Raw genomic sequence first — 12,626 nt, 5'->3', positions numbered from 1 at the left:
GGTTTGGGTGCGATGGAAGCTGGCTTGAGAAGAGAGACACCGTTTAGCGTGTATGTTCTATTTCGCCATCGTAGCTGTGTAAATGTTTTCTTGCCTTGGGGATTCGAGAGACTCCTCTGTACATGATTTGTAACTTGCCGCTGGTAGGTCTTTTGTGGTGCATAGAAAGCTCATGTTTTGGTGTGGGGTTTGTTGAATCAAAAACTGAAAGCAAATGTGACAATCATCTATAGCTCAACTGACAATTGTTTGGCATCAAACTGAAGGAAGGTTTTTGACTACATTTGATGTTTGTTACTAGATGTAATGTGTTGTTCTCAAGCAAGCTTTTTGGATCATCTTATTAGTAACAATCGACATGGCTGTGTTAGTTTTGAGATGAACATTCCTCTGACGTCATGAAATTGAATCCAGCAGTTCCATCTTATTTGGCGTGTGATCTTGAGTGCAAACCCGCATCCTGTCTAGTTTTCTATTTGCCCCATCTCCTTGTCCCCCCTATCCTACCAAGGATGACATCCTAACAGTTTGAAACCAATATGAAGCACAAGAACAAGGAAAGCAACAGTTCCAGATCACCAATCTTTCACCATCAAATTCCCAATTTGTAGTGCAAGCTAAAGCTAATGTCATCCACGGCTTTCAAATCATTACCAGGAAAAGTAAAGCCTAACTAACACGTGATCCTTGCCTTCTCCTTGCTTACACGAAGAGCGTCTCTGATGAATCCTGATTCTACCTGAGGCCTGGCCGCATGAGCATTTCATCAAACGACGCGTTCTGCTCCAGATCCACACTGTTGTCGGTGTTGATCGAGACAGAACCCATGGACCTCTTGGACATGAGCTGCTGGACTTGGGGTGCCTCCCGCTGCACCTCGATGGCGATGGCATCCTGGATCTCTTTGAGCACCTCGGAGATGGTTGGCCTCTGCGCGCCCTTTGGCTTCACGCACATGATGCCCACCTCCGCGATCTTCCACACCGACTGCAGGTCGTAGCCGGTATCCAGTGATGCATCAATGATGGCGTCAATGTTCCCACTCTCAATGTGCGACCTAGCCTGCCAATTCCAGTTCATTCATTGGCAGCATTGCTCATCAATATCAGCTTAAACCATGCAGAAAGCTAACAGATTGCAAGATACTTACCCACGCCACAATGTTACGGCAGTTGAGCCCAAAGTTATCACTAGAGATCGGCTCGTGGCCAGAGATTAGCTCAAGTAGGATGACACCAAAACTGTATATGTCACTCTTCTCGGTTAGCTGCTGGGAGATGTAGTACCTACTCGTCGCCATCAAAAAAAGAAAAGGAAAATTATAACTCAGATGCTACCAGGATAGCAAACACTTCAAATCACTAAACCATGGGAAAGTAAACAAACACTATGAGCTCAGGAAAGATGGTCTTACTCTGGATCAAGATACCCAACCGTCCCACGAACTATGCTTGATACATGAGACCCATCGACTGCAGGTTTTGATAGGCCGAAGTCTGCGACTTTTGCCCGCATGTTCTTGTCAAGTAAAATGTTGCTACTCTTAACATCTCTGTGAATTATGGTTGGAGAGCATCCCGTATGGAGGTACTCTATACCTGATATTTGCAATGTTCAAGACAAAAAAAGAGAGATTCAGAATCTTCAGATTGCATACTAGTAGAAGAGTAGGAGGGAAACTGAGGCAGACCTTTCGCAGCATCTTCTGCTATCTCAAGGCGCTTAACCCAGCTAGTTATTTTCACATCATTAGGTCCTCCTGTGAACATCATCAGAATTCAGAGGTTTAATATTTTATATGTTATTCTATTCTGTGGAGTAAAGAGGACATTAATCTAACAGTTCATGTCGGTCCTGCGGACCAAGAGTGAAGAATAGAAATTCAGATACTTAAAAAGACTAAATTTTCTGTGTACTACTGGAATTTCTTAATGGTTCATGGCAACTTTTGGTTTAAGGGCAAAAATCAGCAATGTCAGGCCTGGCGGCCTGTCCACACAGAACAAAAAGCTGATCTATCCTTAAAAAGAAGCTGACCCGAGTACAAGTTTGAGGTCAACCAACTAAACATGTGGTAAAAGGTCCTAAATACAGCTGCCCAGACAAAGTTTTGCCGCTAAAGAAACATTATGTGCATATGCCAACAGTATGCTGTTGATCCCAGCAAACAAATTTAACATCAGCTAAGGGCACTCACCACGAAGGTGCTCTTTTAGTGTTCCGTTGTGCATGAACTCGTACACAAGTATGTTCTTCCCGTCTTGTTGACTGTAACCAAGGAAGGTTACCAAGTTCCTATGATGTATTCTCGAAAGCAACGCCACCTGAAACGATAAGCCAGCTAACTCATCAGGACAACATCTGGAAGAAAAGAAATGCATGAGCATATGGTACATCTTGCATGCAATGGTGCAACCATATCATGACATGGATGTTCAGTAGACCTTTACAGCAGACTACAAGAGGGATGTGTAGACATAGAATGCAAGGATATTTCAAAAGGCAAGCGCCAGGCACCGAAATTGCAGAAACATAGAGAAGGATTATATCTGACTGATCTAAGCTAAGACTATAAAGTATAATTGAGGCAAAAACTGTCTCATGCTCGCAGCACATTAACAGGTCATTAGATTAAGAAAAAAACAGCATGGCATATCAGGTTCTTGCTCCACAACAGGGTGTCGATCTACCAAGCCATACTAAAATCAGCAACAAGTAAACATGCTGTGTTTATCTCTTCAACGGTGAAAAAGGTATGTACTGCCATAGAGCTCCACTTGGAGTAGAAACATAAACAAGGCTAAAACAGAAGCAGACCTCATTCAAGAATTCTCGGATGCCCTGATAGGAGTCATTTGTGAGAAGCTTGACTGCGATCTCTCTCCCATCTGCCAGCTTTCCATAGTATACTATGCCAAACCCTCCAGAGCCGATCCTCCTCTCAAATTTATCAGTAGCATCTTCAATTTCTGATAAAGCAAATCTGTGCGCTGTTTCTGTAGCTACTTCACTGAAATACGACCCTAGCTTTTTTGCTGGTGCTGCAAGAACAACAGTTTCTACAAAATGGCAAAAATTAATCAGTGCATGTTCTTACACAGTACCAGAAACATGCACTGAGCCAAAGAACACATACCACGTGAAGGTTTTTTCTTTCTCTTGTGTGTACACAAACAGCATCCAATAGCCACCGCAAGTAACAAGATGGCCCCAACCACAGCACATACGATGATTATGATGGTGCCGTGGCTAATACTATCACTTGGCCCCTGAAGATTATTGCCTGACGAGCTGCAGCAGGTAAGAATTAGAACAGAAGGAACATCCTAAAGAACACTATTATTGTGGCTAATACTATCGCTTGGCCCCCGAAGGACCATTGTTGCTCTCTACGTATGTTACCACTATATGTCACCAAAGTTAAGTGAAGCTTGTCCAGCCACAGTAGTGTTCTCAAGCACATTATTCCACATTAATTTATCTAAAATATGCTAGCTACATCTGCCTAAAGAGAAAGTACTGACTTGAAAATAATGCTCTTCTTGGAAAGTGCCCTTGGAATATGTCCGGAAAGCCTATTGTTCTGAATATACCTGCAATAGTTGAGAATAAGTAAATGCAGAAGTTCTGTTTCTGTAAAGACTCTTGATCAAATGCATTTATTCCAGAAAGATAAAATTAATAGTATCGACAAAAATTTATGAGCAGAGAACATCAGGAAACAAAGAGAGGAATGACGGTCTGGACCACTGTATCAACTTCCATTCTCCATAGAAAGGGGTGCATAAACAAAGTGCACAAAATTATGAAGAACTTACAGCTCTTTGAGGTTAGGTAGATCTCCCAAAGAGGATGGCAACGCACCGTTTAACTGATTGTTTTCAAGGTGACTGCATATATATAAAACCACGTTGGATTAGTTCAATAAATCCTGCAGAATGCTGCTCTATGACAAGAACTGCAAACTCACATATACTGCAGATTTCTGCATCCACTAAAATCAGGGATTCCACCAGAAAATGAGTTACCATCGAGTCTTCTGCATTTACAGAAATAAGTAGATCAGACAAGAGAAAGCAAAAAAAAAAGGATGGAAAGAATGAACCATCTGAGCTTACAACTCGACCATTGCCGATAACTTTGTCAACTCCTCAGGGATACTTCCTGTGATGTTCTTCTCTGACAATGTGCTGTGAGGGACAATTCTTAGGTTTTAATACAAGGAATAAATCAACAAATCCAAAGTGAAGGCAGAATTGCACAATTAAATTTACCATACATTGAAAGAACTCTGGGTGCTGCTTCTGAACTGCATTGCACCCAGGTCCATGACACTGGTAAGCATGGATCACCACCCTCTTGTGCCCAACCTGCTTGAGGATACCGTGAGGCCAAGCTAGACATGGTGTTTGCTGTCAATATTATGCAACACTAAATTAGTCATAAAGTTTTTTTTCACATCAGAGAGAGACTACACAGTTAGCTTGATCTGAAAAAAATATGATAACAATGTGGTCAACTGCTTACCATCTGGAGATCCCATGGTAATCTGGACATGTTTGTAAATTTCCATAGCATTCAAAATAGGTCCCTTTGAAGAATCATTTGTCTTCTTGAACTCGAAAGAGAAAACAAATGGAAGTGTCACATTTGTGTAACCTGGTTGGTACAAACGATACTTCCCCTGCGCATTCTCCTCCACGTCAACAGTTGGTTTACTGAATAATGGCATGCCAGGAACCACTAACTTAAATTTCCTAGTTTCATCTGGGGCCAAATCTTCAATTTCAGCAAAATATGAGACTGCCCATGCATTTCCCGGGAACCCTTCCAAATCAAGCCGGTAGTTCAAGGATCCATTTTGGCCAATCACTGCTGTTTGCATGACCTTTTCAGGTGGTTCTAATTCAGTACCGACGAATACAGGTTTTGTGGTTGTTATTCTTTCAGTCCCTGGAGCAACATCAACAAGGTAATTCGCTCTCCTCAAAGAGTCGGATTCCCATATTCTATCAAATGGATCATCAGGGTACCTGAGAAATTCAAAGGAAGAGCTCCCTTCAACTATATATTTTTATTGAACAAGGCATTTCATGTCAAAACTAAAAACACATGATACTAAGTGAAGCGCGATCAGAACTTTGTTATGTATCCTCCCAAAAAGGGAAGAACTTTTTGTGGCAGTATGGCGCAGTCAGACACTCTAGTGGTAACTGCAAACCTAAGAATAGGACAGAAGATTGCAAGAACAAACACATGTTTTCAATGTTCATATGAAGCTATTGACAATGTTCATATCGTGTACTACCTCCGTTCCGAATTATAAGATGTTTTGGATATCTCAATATAGACTACATATGGACTGAAATGAGTGACCAAACACACTAAAACGCGTCTATATGCATCTGATTCAGAAAAAAGTTAGAACATCTTATAATTTGGAATGGAGGGAGTAGTATACAGTACCTGACTGATTTATTGCCATCAGCACCAAAATTTATCCTTGCGGACAGTGCAAGGAAGAACTGTGCTTCATAGTCAGTATAGTAGAGTGAACCGTTAAACTGGCGAAGCTCGAGTGTAGAGATAAACGGCTGTCCTGTGCTGGCATTGGAGAGGCAGACACTGAGTGTGGGAGCGGCAGCCAAGATAATCGCCTCCTCTACCACCGGCGTGTCGGCATCATCGATTATGACCGTGGACCAGGGAGTGGCTCCGAGGGAGAGATCAAACTTGGGGTAGACGTTGCTGTTGTCGAAGTTTCCGTAGAGGAAGCTAGCCCTGACGAGGTAGCGTGTCCTGGTCCTCACATTCATCGTGTAGCAATACTTGCTGTTGTCTGCTGGAAAATACCTCAGAGTTGAATATTGCTTCTGGAGCTGGTTTTGGACCGGCAGGTTTGTGGCCTGCCCACCGAAGACCAGCTTGGCATCAGAAGTCCACTGGATGCCTATGCCATCTGTGTAATCATCAGCTCCCCCACAATCCAAGCTGATGAAACCTGCACACAAGCCCAATTTGCTATTTTTATTTTGCTGGTCCCCTGAACTTAGAAAGTATAATAGCATACATGACTTAGCAAGTATAGCATACATGTGTTGCATAATAAGAAGATGAAATCTGAGTGGATTATCAACCAGTACATGAACATGCATATGCTGCGGAAACCTCCTTAGGAATCTGGACTCTTTCGGCATCTAAGGCTATGGATTCTAACCTAAGAAGGTGCGCCAATCCTCCATGGCCCAAGAATCTCGCGAGAAGAGAAGGAAGGGCGACTCACCAGGCTGAGCAGCGGAGAGCGAGAGGAGCAGCAGCAGCTGGAGCTGGAGGAGAAGCGCGGCGGCGGACGCCATGGGGTTCCCTCTCGAGACCTCACTCCCACGGAGGCAAGCAAAGCAGAGAAGCAGCTAGGCAACCCGAGCTGCTGCTGCTGCTCGTCCGTCGATCTTGAGAAGACACCCTCCCGACTCCCGAGTATCAAGGGGTCAAAACCGACCGGATCCTCATCCCAGCCCAGGCGCAGGAGGAGAGGAGGAGCACAACGGCGGCCTGCTGTGTCCTTCCTTCACTCCATTGTTTCCGCCGAGGTGCTGCCAGCGACTGCGAGCGGGGAAAGGCTCTGCTTGCGGCTCCTCCTCCTCTGGTTCCGGGTGTGGGAAGTGGGAACAGCGCAGCGCAAAGCTGGAGGAAGAAGATGAGCACACGCCGCAATCCGTAGGCTGCTGGTGCTCCTTTTGCTGCTGGGGAGAAAGAAATCGACGGACTGGGGGCGCTTTGATTGTTCAAAAATCGACAAAAGGAGGATGGATTAGGGGCGGGCGGCGAGAGAGCGCGTCTGTCTGCCCGTCTCAGTGGAGAAAAGGCAGTGTGGAAGACAGTGAAAAAGAAAGACGAAAGGAGCCCCACCTGGGGAGAAAGGTACGGCTGACGGGCCGGGCTCACCGCCGCTGGCAACCCAAAGCAAAAGGGTGGGCGACACTAATTCTCTTGGAGCTGTGTGGGAGGAGCGCTGTGGACCGTCTTGTGGCCCTTCTTGTGGTGGGTGCTACCATGTGGTAGTAGCTAGGGTGTTTTTTTTACTACTATATACATACTTTCATAGTCTTCAATGGGAGATTTTTATAAAGGAAAAAAAGAACCAACCCAAATCTCTCCTTAGTGAGCAAAGTATCAAATGGTTAACCACAAGAATCCCTCAAAAGCAATCTTCCTCTATCTGCCGTCGTTATGAACGGACAGGAATGCATAGTGCACAAAACGATCTCATAGGTACTCATTTCTAGAGGCATACCGGACCATTTTTTAAGACAATACATATGTCTTTTTTTTTCTCATACACTTTTAATTGTGTTGGGTTTTAACCACGTCATTAGTCGATTATTTTACTTTCCTCGCCAGTCACACCCACATCAGAAAAATAGTAGGCGCCACGACATGGGTCGATACAAATTGAAGAGGATGATCTGATGACCCTATACAGTTTACTTGATAGCCAAATGTACCCATGAATTATAACGGTACATTTGTTGGCGCAACATGACTACAACCCACAGAAGAGGATGATACATGGGGATGCAGGAAGGCTGGCAAAACCCGTTTCGAGATTTTGCATTGTTTTCTAGAGTAGAGGCTAATGAAAACAACCATACTTGAGGTGCAAGATTGAAATCAGACATAGTTAATAGTACTCTCGACATTATTCTTTTGAGCACAGTTATAGTTTTTAACTACATTTGCATGAATGCACATTGCATAGTCTAAGAGATTACTCTTGTCCTTGGTGAAAACCCTTGTCCTGTCCTTTATTGGTCAAGTTCAGCAGCGACAAACTTATTTTGTTATCTTGTTGAAGGCATTGTCTGCTTGCTATTCTGCTGATCTTCATTGAGTGGTCTCGGTAACCAGGATGAAAATCCTTGTCTAGACCATCTCCGGTCAGATGTGGCGACAATGGTGCGAGGACCTTTATCCCTCATTAAATGCATTGTTATGAAAGAAGTCGACTTAATCGTAGGTGTTTATTTCATATTAATATTTTGTAATGGTTTGGCTATGATTGAATGTTACTCTGTACTTTGCTTAAGACTAATCAACAAGAATGGATGTGTGCATCACAGTAATGCATAAGCCAGGGTTTAACCTCCTTTTAATAAGAAAAAAAATCAGAGAGAAAAATAAATGCTCATCAGACGAGTGGTTGCCTTGTAGGTTCGTGGCCTAGTACGTAGTAGTTCAAAGTGCATATATTGAGCTAATCCGTCCATGTTTCATGTATGCATGGTACGGCGGACAACAAACTCCATCATCAACCTACGTATGCATGGTACGGCGGACAACAAACTCCATCATCAACCTTCGTACGTACTTACAAGCTTGCCAAAGCTAGTATACCAACTTGATAATTTCATCTATGTGTAGCACGTACGACAGATCTGCCTGTTGAACCGAAATGACCAATGATCAAACGTGAATGTAACTAAAAAATACAGATTCGGTAACAACTTTATCATAGTAAAAGCATGCTCTATCATTGTTCCCTGGCGTCCCGGCTAGCGAGTACGTACTGTGCCCTTTTTCTCTCTCAACTTTTCTCTGAGATTTAAAAGTAAAGGCACGTACGTGACCAAAAAGAAATAAAGGAGGGACATGAGCAGCAACATGGATCCATGCATGATTCCGTTCCAATTCCATCATATACCATGCATGCATGGCTCTGTGTGAAAAGAGAGAGGATTAAGGGCCAGTTCTTTTGATGGCTTCTAGAATAAGCTGTCCCCTACCTAGCTTATTCTAGAAGCTCAACCAAACTTTTTTTAGAAGCCTAGTAGTTAAGACTTGACTAGTAAATTTTTAAAAAGAAAATTTTGGTTGGGCTTCTAGAATAAGCTGGGTAGAGGGTAGCTTATTCTGGAAGTCCAAAAAAGCTAGCAAAAGAACTGGCCCTAAAAGGGACAGGAAAGAATGAGAACACAAGCAAGTGTGTGTTTTGTGGTGGTGTCTTGAGCTTTAAGCATGGCCAAAGCTAGCAGGAGCAGGCAGGCAGGCTAGGGTGTACATGTGAGGCGTCACAATCATTGTTGAGTGTTTTGCATCATGCGTGCACCCTTACAAGCTAAGATAGCTCAATCTGAACATGTATGTATGTGATGTGTATCCGAAACATGAAGCAATGGTTTTTCTTGGGTCGGGAGTCATCTTCATGAGTTAATGGCCGGGCTTGCCAGGACGATCGACCACCTTCAAGTTCAAGGAGTTGCGTTTGGAAATACTGCAAGATAAGATATTGTCTCTAGACCATGGCATGAAGACCTAGCTAGCTATCAGGAGTTGAGCTAGCTAGAAAACTGGTACTACTAGCCACAGGGCCAACCAAACAAAATGAGAATCTGCATGCATGTGAGATGTTGCTGGTGATAATGGAAATTTGTGTTATTTCACCGGATATGTGCTGTCTGTTCACATAGAGAGGCAGTTATTATTATTAAAAATTCACTCGCAAAAATATATCTTAAAAAAATACTCAGTTAGAAATAGCCACCAAATCTTGAAGCTGCTTCTGTGACCCAACCGCTGGCACATCTAATTTCAATTTTAAAAAAATTGAGAAAAACTTGTATGTATCGGAAAAATAGAATTAACGGATGATATTCCTGACACGATATGATATGATATGGTATGATGATGCATCGATCAATTGGTCGGAGCAATCAATGCCATGCATCCACGCATCCATCACGTCTGGAAAAGCCAGATAGCTAAGCTACTCTCTCCATTCCACAATGTAGTGTTTGCTCTATCCCCGTGCTTCAACTTTGACCGTAAATTTAACTATCAAGACCGATTGCGGCGGGAGCAAAAGTTATATCAGTGAATTCGTACTCGAAAAAAGTTTTTAATTATGTACCTTTTTCTCCCGCCGTAGTCGGTCTCGTTCGTTAAATTTATGGTCAACGTTCAACCTTAAGAACCGCGGACGCACTATATTTTAGAATGAAGGGAGTACTTGGCAACGAGGACCTTTGGTTGTTACTTTTAGCAATGTGTCGACGATCGTGCAAGCCCTTCCCTTGCTTGTGGTGTCTAATTGAGTGTTGCTGCAAACTAGGCTGATTGATAGCTTTGCCAAAAAGGAGAAGCACTTCACTCCCAGCATGGAGAGAGAGGGATATCCATCCATCCATCGACGAGTGGCAAACCGTCGCATGCATTTTCAATGGCAAACCCAAAAGTTGAAAGACACTCATGCACGCATGCATGCACAAAATTCACACGACGACGTTGACGTCCACAACTATGCTCACCGTCTCTTTGGTAAATTTTTCCCTAATAATAAAACACGTATTAATTTTGTCAGGTTTATCGTCACAATACGCTTTCTTCTTATGTCATAATACATTTTTACGATTTGTATAGACAAAATTATAATATAAACAAGATAGTACTAAAATAGTCAAATACGAGTACGAGGTGGTACTAAAATTACTTCACGTTCTTCCGTTATGTTCACACGTGTAGAATTGTTGGGCCGCCGTTGCCTTCCACAAGTGTCTATAATTAATGCCCAACGCCGCCAATTAGGCCTGTGCAAACAGTTTTGGAAGGAATCAGATGTATTGTATCCAGCGTCTTCCCCAGGCGTCTCCATATATGACCAGCCCTCGCCGCCCGTCGACTCCCCACTCGCCCGTCTCCCAAAAATCCCCAACCGTAGGCACCCCTGGCTCCGGCGCGATTTCGAAGCCTCCTCCGCTCTCGAGAGATGGGAAGGCCGCTGATCTACCGGGTCAGTGCCGAGCCGCCTCCCTCATCCCTCGCGTCGCCCCATAACTATCGAGCCGTACCACGCAGGTAAGTCGAGTTCTGCGCTGTGACCTGGATCATCTATAGCCACCGCCACTCCCGTTTGAGCATCCATCTCGGCTACTGATGCTGCAATCAAAGTCGTCCTTCTCGCCCTTCACGTGCCAGAGATGCCCGAGCCTGTGTGTTGTCGATACCTGCAAGAGCACCTGGTCGAGTAGTACTTGGGCCAGTCGATCCAAAGAGGTGGTGGAGAAGTTCAGGGAGATAGATGGGTCTCTACTGGAGTAGACAGAGATAGAGGATGGATGAGAAAGATGGATAAGTTGATAGGTAATCCCTCATGCCTACTGCGTGCTCAACTGCAGTCTAGGCACCTCCACGGTGGTAGCGACCACCAGAGTTTTCTTTTCTTCCTCCCCAACACAGCCATCAATTGACGTGCTGACTGTAGCATTGATCTTATGTAAGGAAGGATCTTGCTGTTTCCCAAATTAGTTTTTTTAAGTATTTCACTATTATTGTTTCTGCAGGCATACTGCATTCATCATGGTGGCCACCACCACTTTTGGCCATGTGACGGGCTACCTACAAATCGACAAATTGCAATGCAGTTGTCTTGACCATCCGATGATCTATTTTTGTTTGGTTTTGCTTATTATGTGCATGTGACGCCCCCGATTCAATCGTACACTAATCATACACGCAAACGCGTACGACCAAGATCAGGGACTTACGGAAAAATATCACAACACAACTCTACAAATAAAAATAAGTCATACAAGCATCATATTACAAGCCAGGGGCCTCGATGGCTCGAATACAAGAGCTCGATCATAGACGAGTCAGCGGAAGCAACAATATCTGAATACAGACACAAGTTAAACAAGTTTGCCTTAAGAAGGCTAGCACAAATTGGGATACATATCGAAAGAGGCGCAGGCCTCCTGCCTGGGATCCTCCTAAACTACTCCTGATTGTCGTTAGCGGCCTGCACGTAGTAGTAGGCACCTCCAGAGTAGTAGGAGTCATCGTCAACGGTGGCGTTTGGCTCCTGGGCTCCATCGTCTGGTCACAGCAATCGGGTATAGAAAGGGGGAAAAGGGGGAGCAAAGCAACCATGAGTACTCATCCAAAGTACTCGCAAGCAAGGAGCTACACTACATATGTATGCATTGGTATCAAATGGAAAAGGGGTAGCATATATGGACTGAACTGCAGAATGCCGGAATAAGAGGGGGATAGCTAGTCCTATCGAAGAGTACGCTTCTGGCGACCTCCATCTTGCAGCATGTAGAAGAGAGTAGATGGTAAGTTCACCAAGTAACATCGCATAGCATAATCCTACCCGATGATCCTCCCCTCGTCGCCCTGTGAGAGAGCGATCATCGATTGTATCTGACACTTGGAAGGGTGTATTTTATTAAGTATCCGGTTCTAGTTGTCATAAGGTCAAGGTACAACTCCAAGTCGTCCTGTTACCGAAGATCACAGCTATTCGAATAGATTAACTTCCCTGCAGGGGTGCACCACATTTCCCAACACGCTCAATCCCCTTTGTCCGGACACACTTTTTTGGATCATGCCCAACCTCGGAAGATCAACACGTCGCAGCCCTACCTAGGCACAACAAAGAGGTCAGCACGCCGGTCTAAATCCTATGGCGCAGGGGTCTGGCCCCATCGCCCATTGCACACCTGCACGTTGCGAACGCGGTCGGCGAGCAGACCTAGCCTCCCTTATACAAGAGCAGGCGTTCCAGTCCAACCCGCCGTGCACCGACCAATCGCTGACGTCACGAAGGCTTCGGCTGATACCACGAT

The 12,626-nt window shown here is 44.3% G+C and overlaps 1 protein-coding gene across 1 annotated transcript; it reads right to left on the bottom strand.

The window, feature by feature from the left end:
• Positions 1-557: 557 nt before the first annotated feature.
• On the bottom strand, positions 558-6,863 carry LOC125508783 (probable LRR receptor-like serine/threonine-protein kinase At1g67720). The gene is made up of 15 exons (XM_048673579.1): positions 6,284-6,863; positions 5,467-6,001; positions 4,528-5,033; positions 4,280-4,412; positions 4,119-4,190; positions 3,971-4,039; positions 3,819-3,890; positions 3,525-3,593; positions 3,137-3,291; positions 2,818-3,059; positions 2,198-2,324; positions 1,691-1,759; positions 1,415-1,598; positions 1,151-1,286; positions 558-1,062 (listed from the first exon to the last, which is right to left on the bottom strand). The coding sequence occupies exons 1-15, from the start codon at positions 6,354-6,356 to the stop codon at positions 736-738; spliced, it is 2,769 nt and encodes a 922-aa protein (XP_048529536.1). The 5' UTR covers positions 6,357-6,863; the 3' UTR covers positions 558-735.
• Between the last annotated feature and the right edge of the window lie 5,763 nt (positions 6,864-12,626).

Source organism: Triticum urartu, chromosome 5 (assembly GCF_003073215.2).
Source record: "Triticum urartu cultivar G1812 chromosome 5, Tu2.1, whole genome shotgun sequence".
NCBI classification, from domain to species: Eukaryota; Viridiplantae; Streptophyta; class Magnoliopsida; order Poales; family Poaceae; genus Triticum; species Triticum urartu.
Note: the sequence above shows the minus strand (reverse complement) of the source record. Positions and strands in the feature narration are given on the sequence as shown.

What these genes read in the sequence shown, in the direction of transcription:
- LOC125508783 (XM_048673579.1), bottom strand. Translation starts at nt 6,356, where the DNA reads ATGGCGTCCGCCGCCGCGCTTCTCCTCCAGCTCCAGCTGCTGCTGCTC. An exon ending in TTATCGGCAATGGTCGAGTT is followed by an intron (nt 4,040 to 4,118) that starts GTAAGCTCAGAT and finishes CTGTAAATGCAG; the next exon opens with AAGACTCGATGGTAACTCAT. An exon ending in GCCGTAACATTGTGGCGTGG is followed by an intron (nt 1,063 to 1,150) that starts GTAAGTATCTTG and finishes TGGAATTGGCAG; the next exon opens with GCTAGGTCGCACATTGAGAG.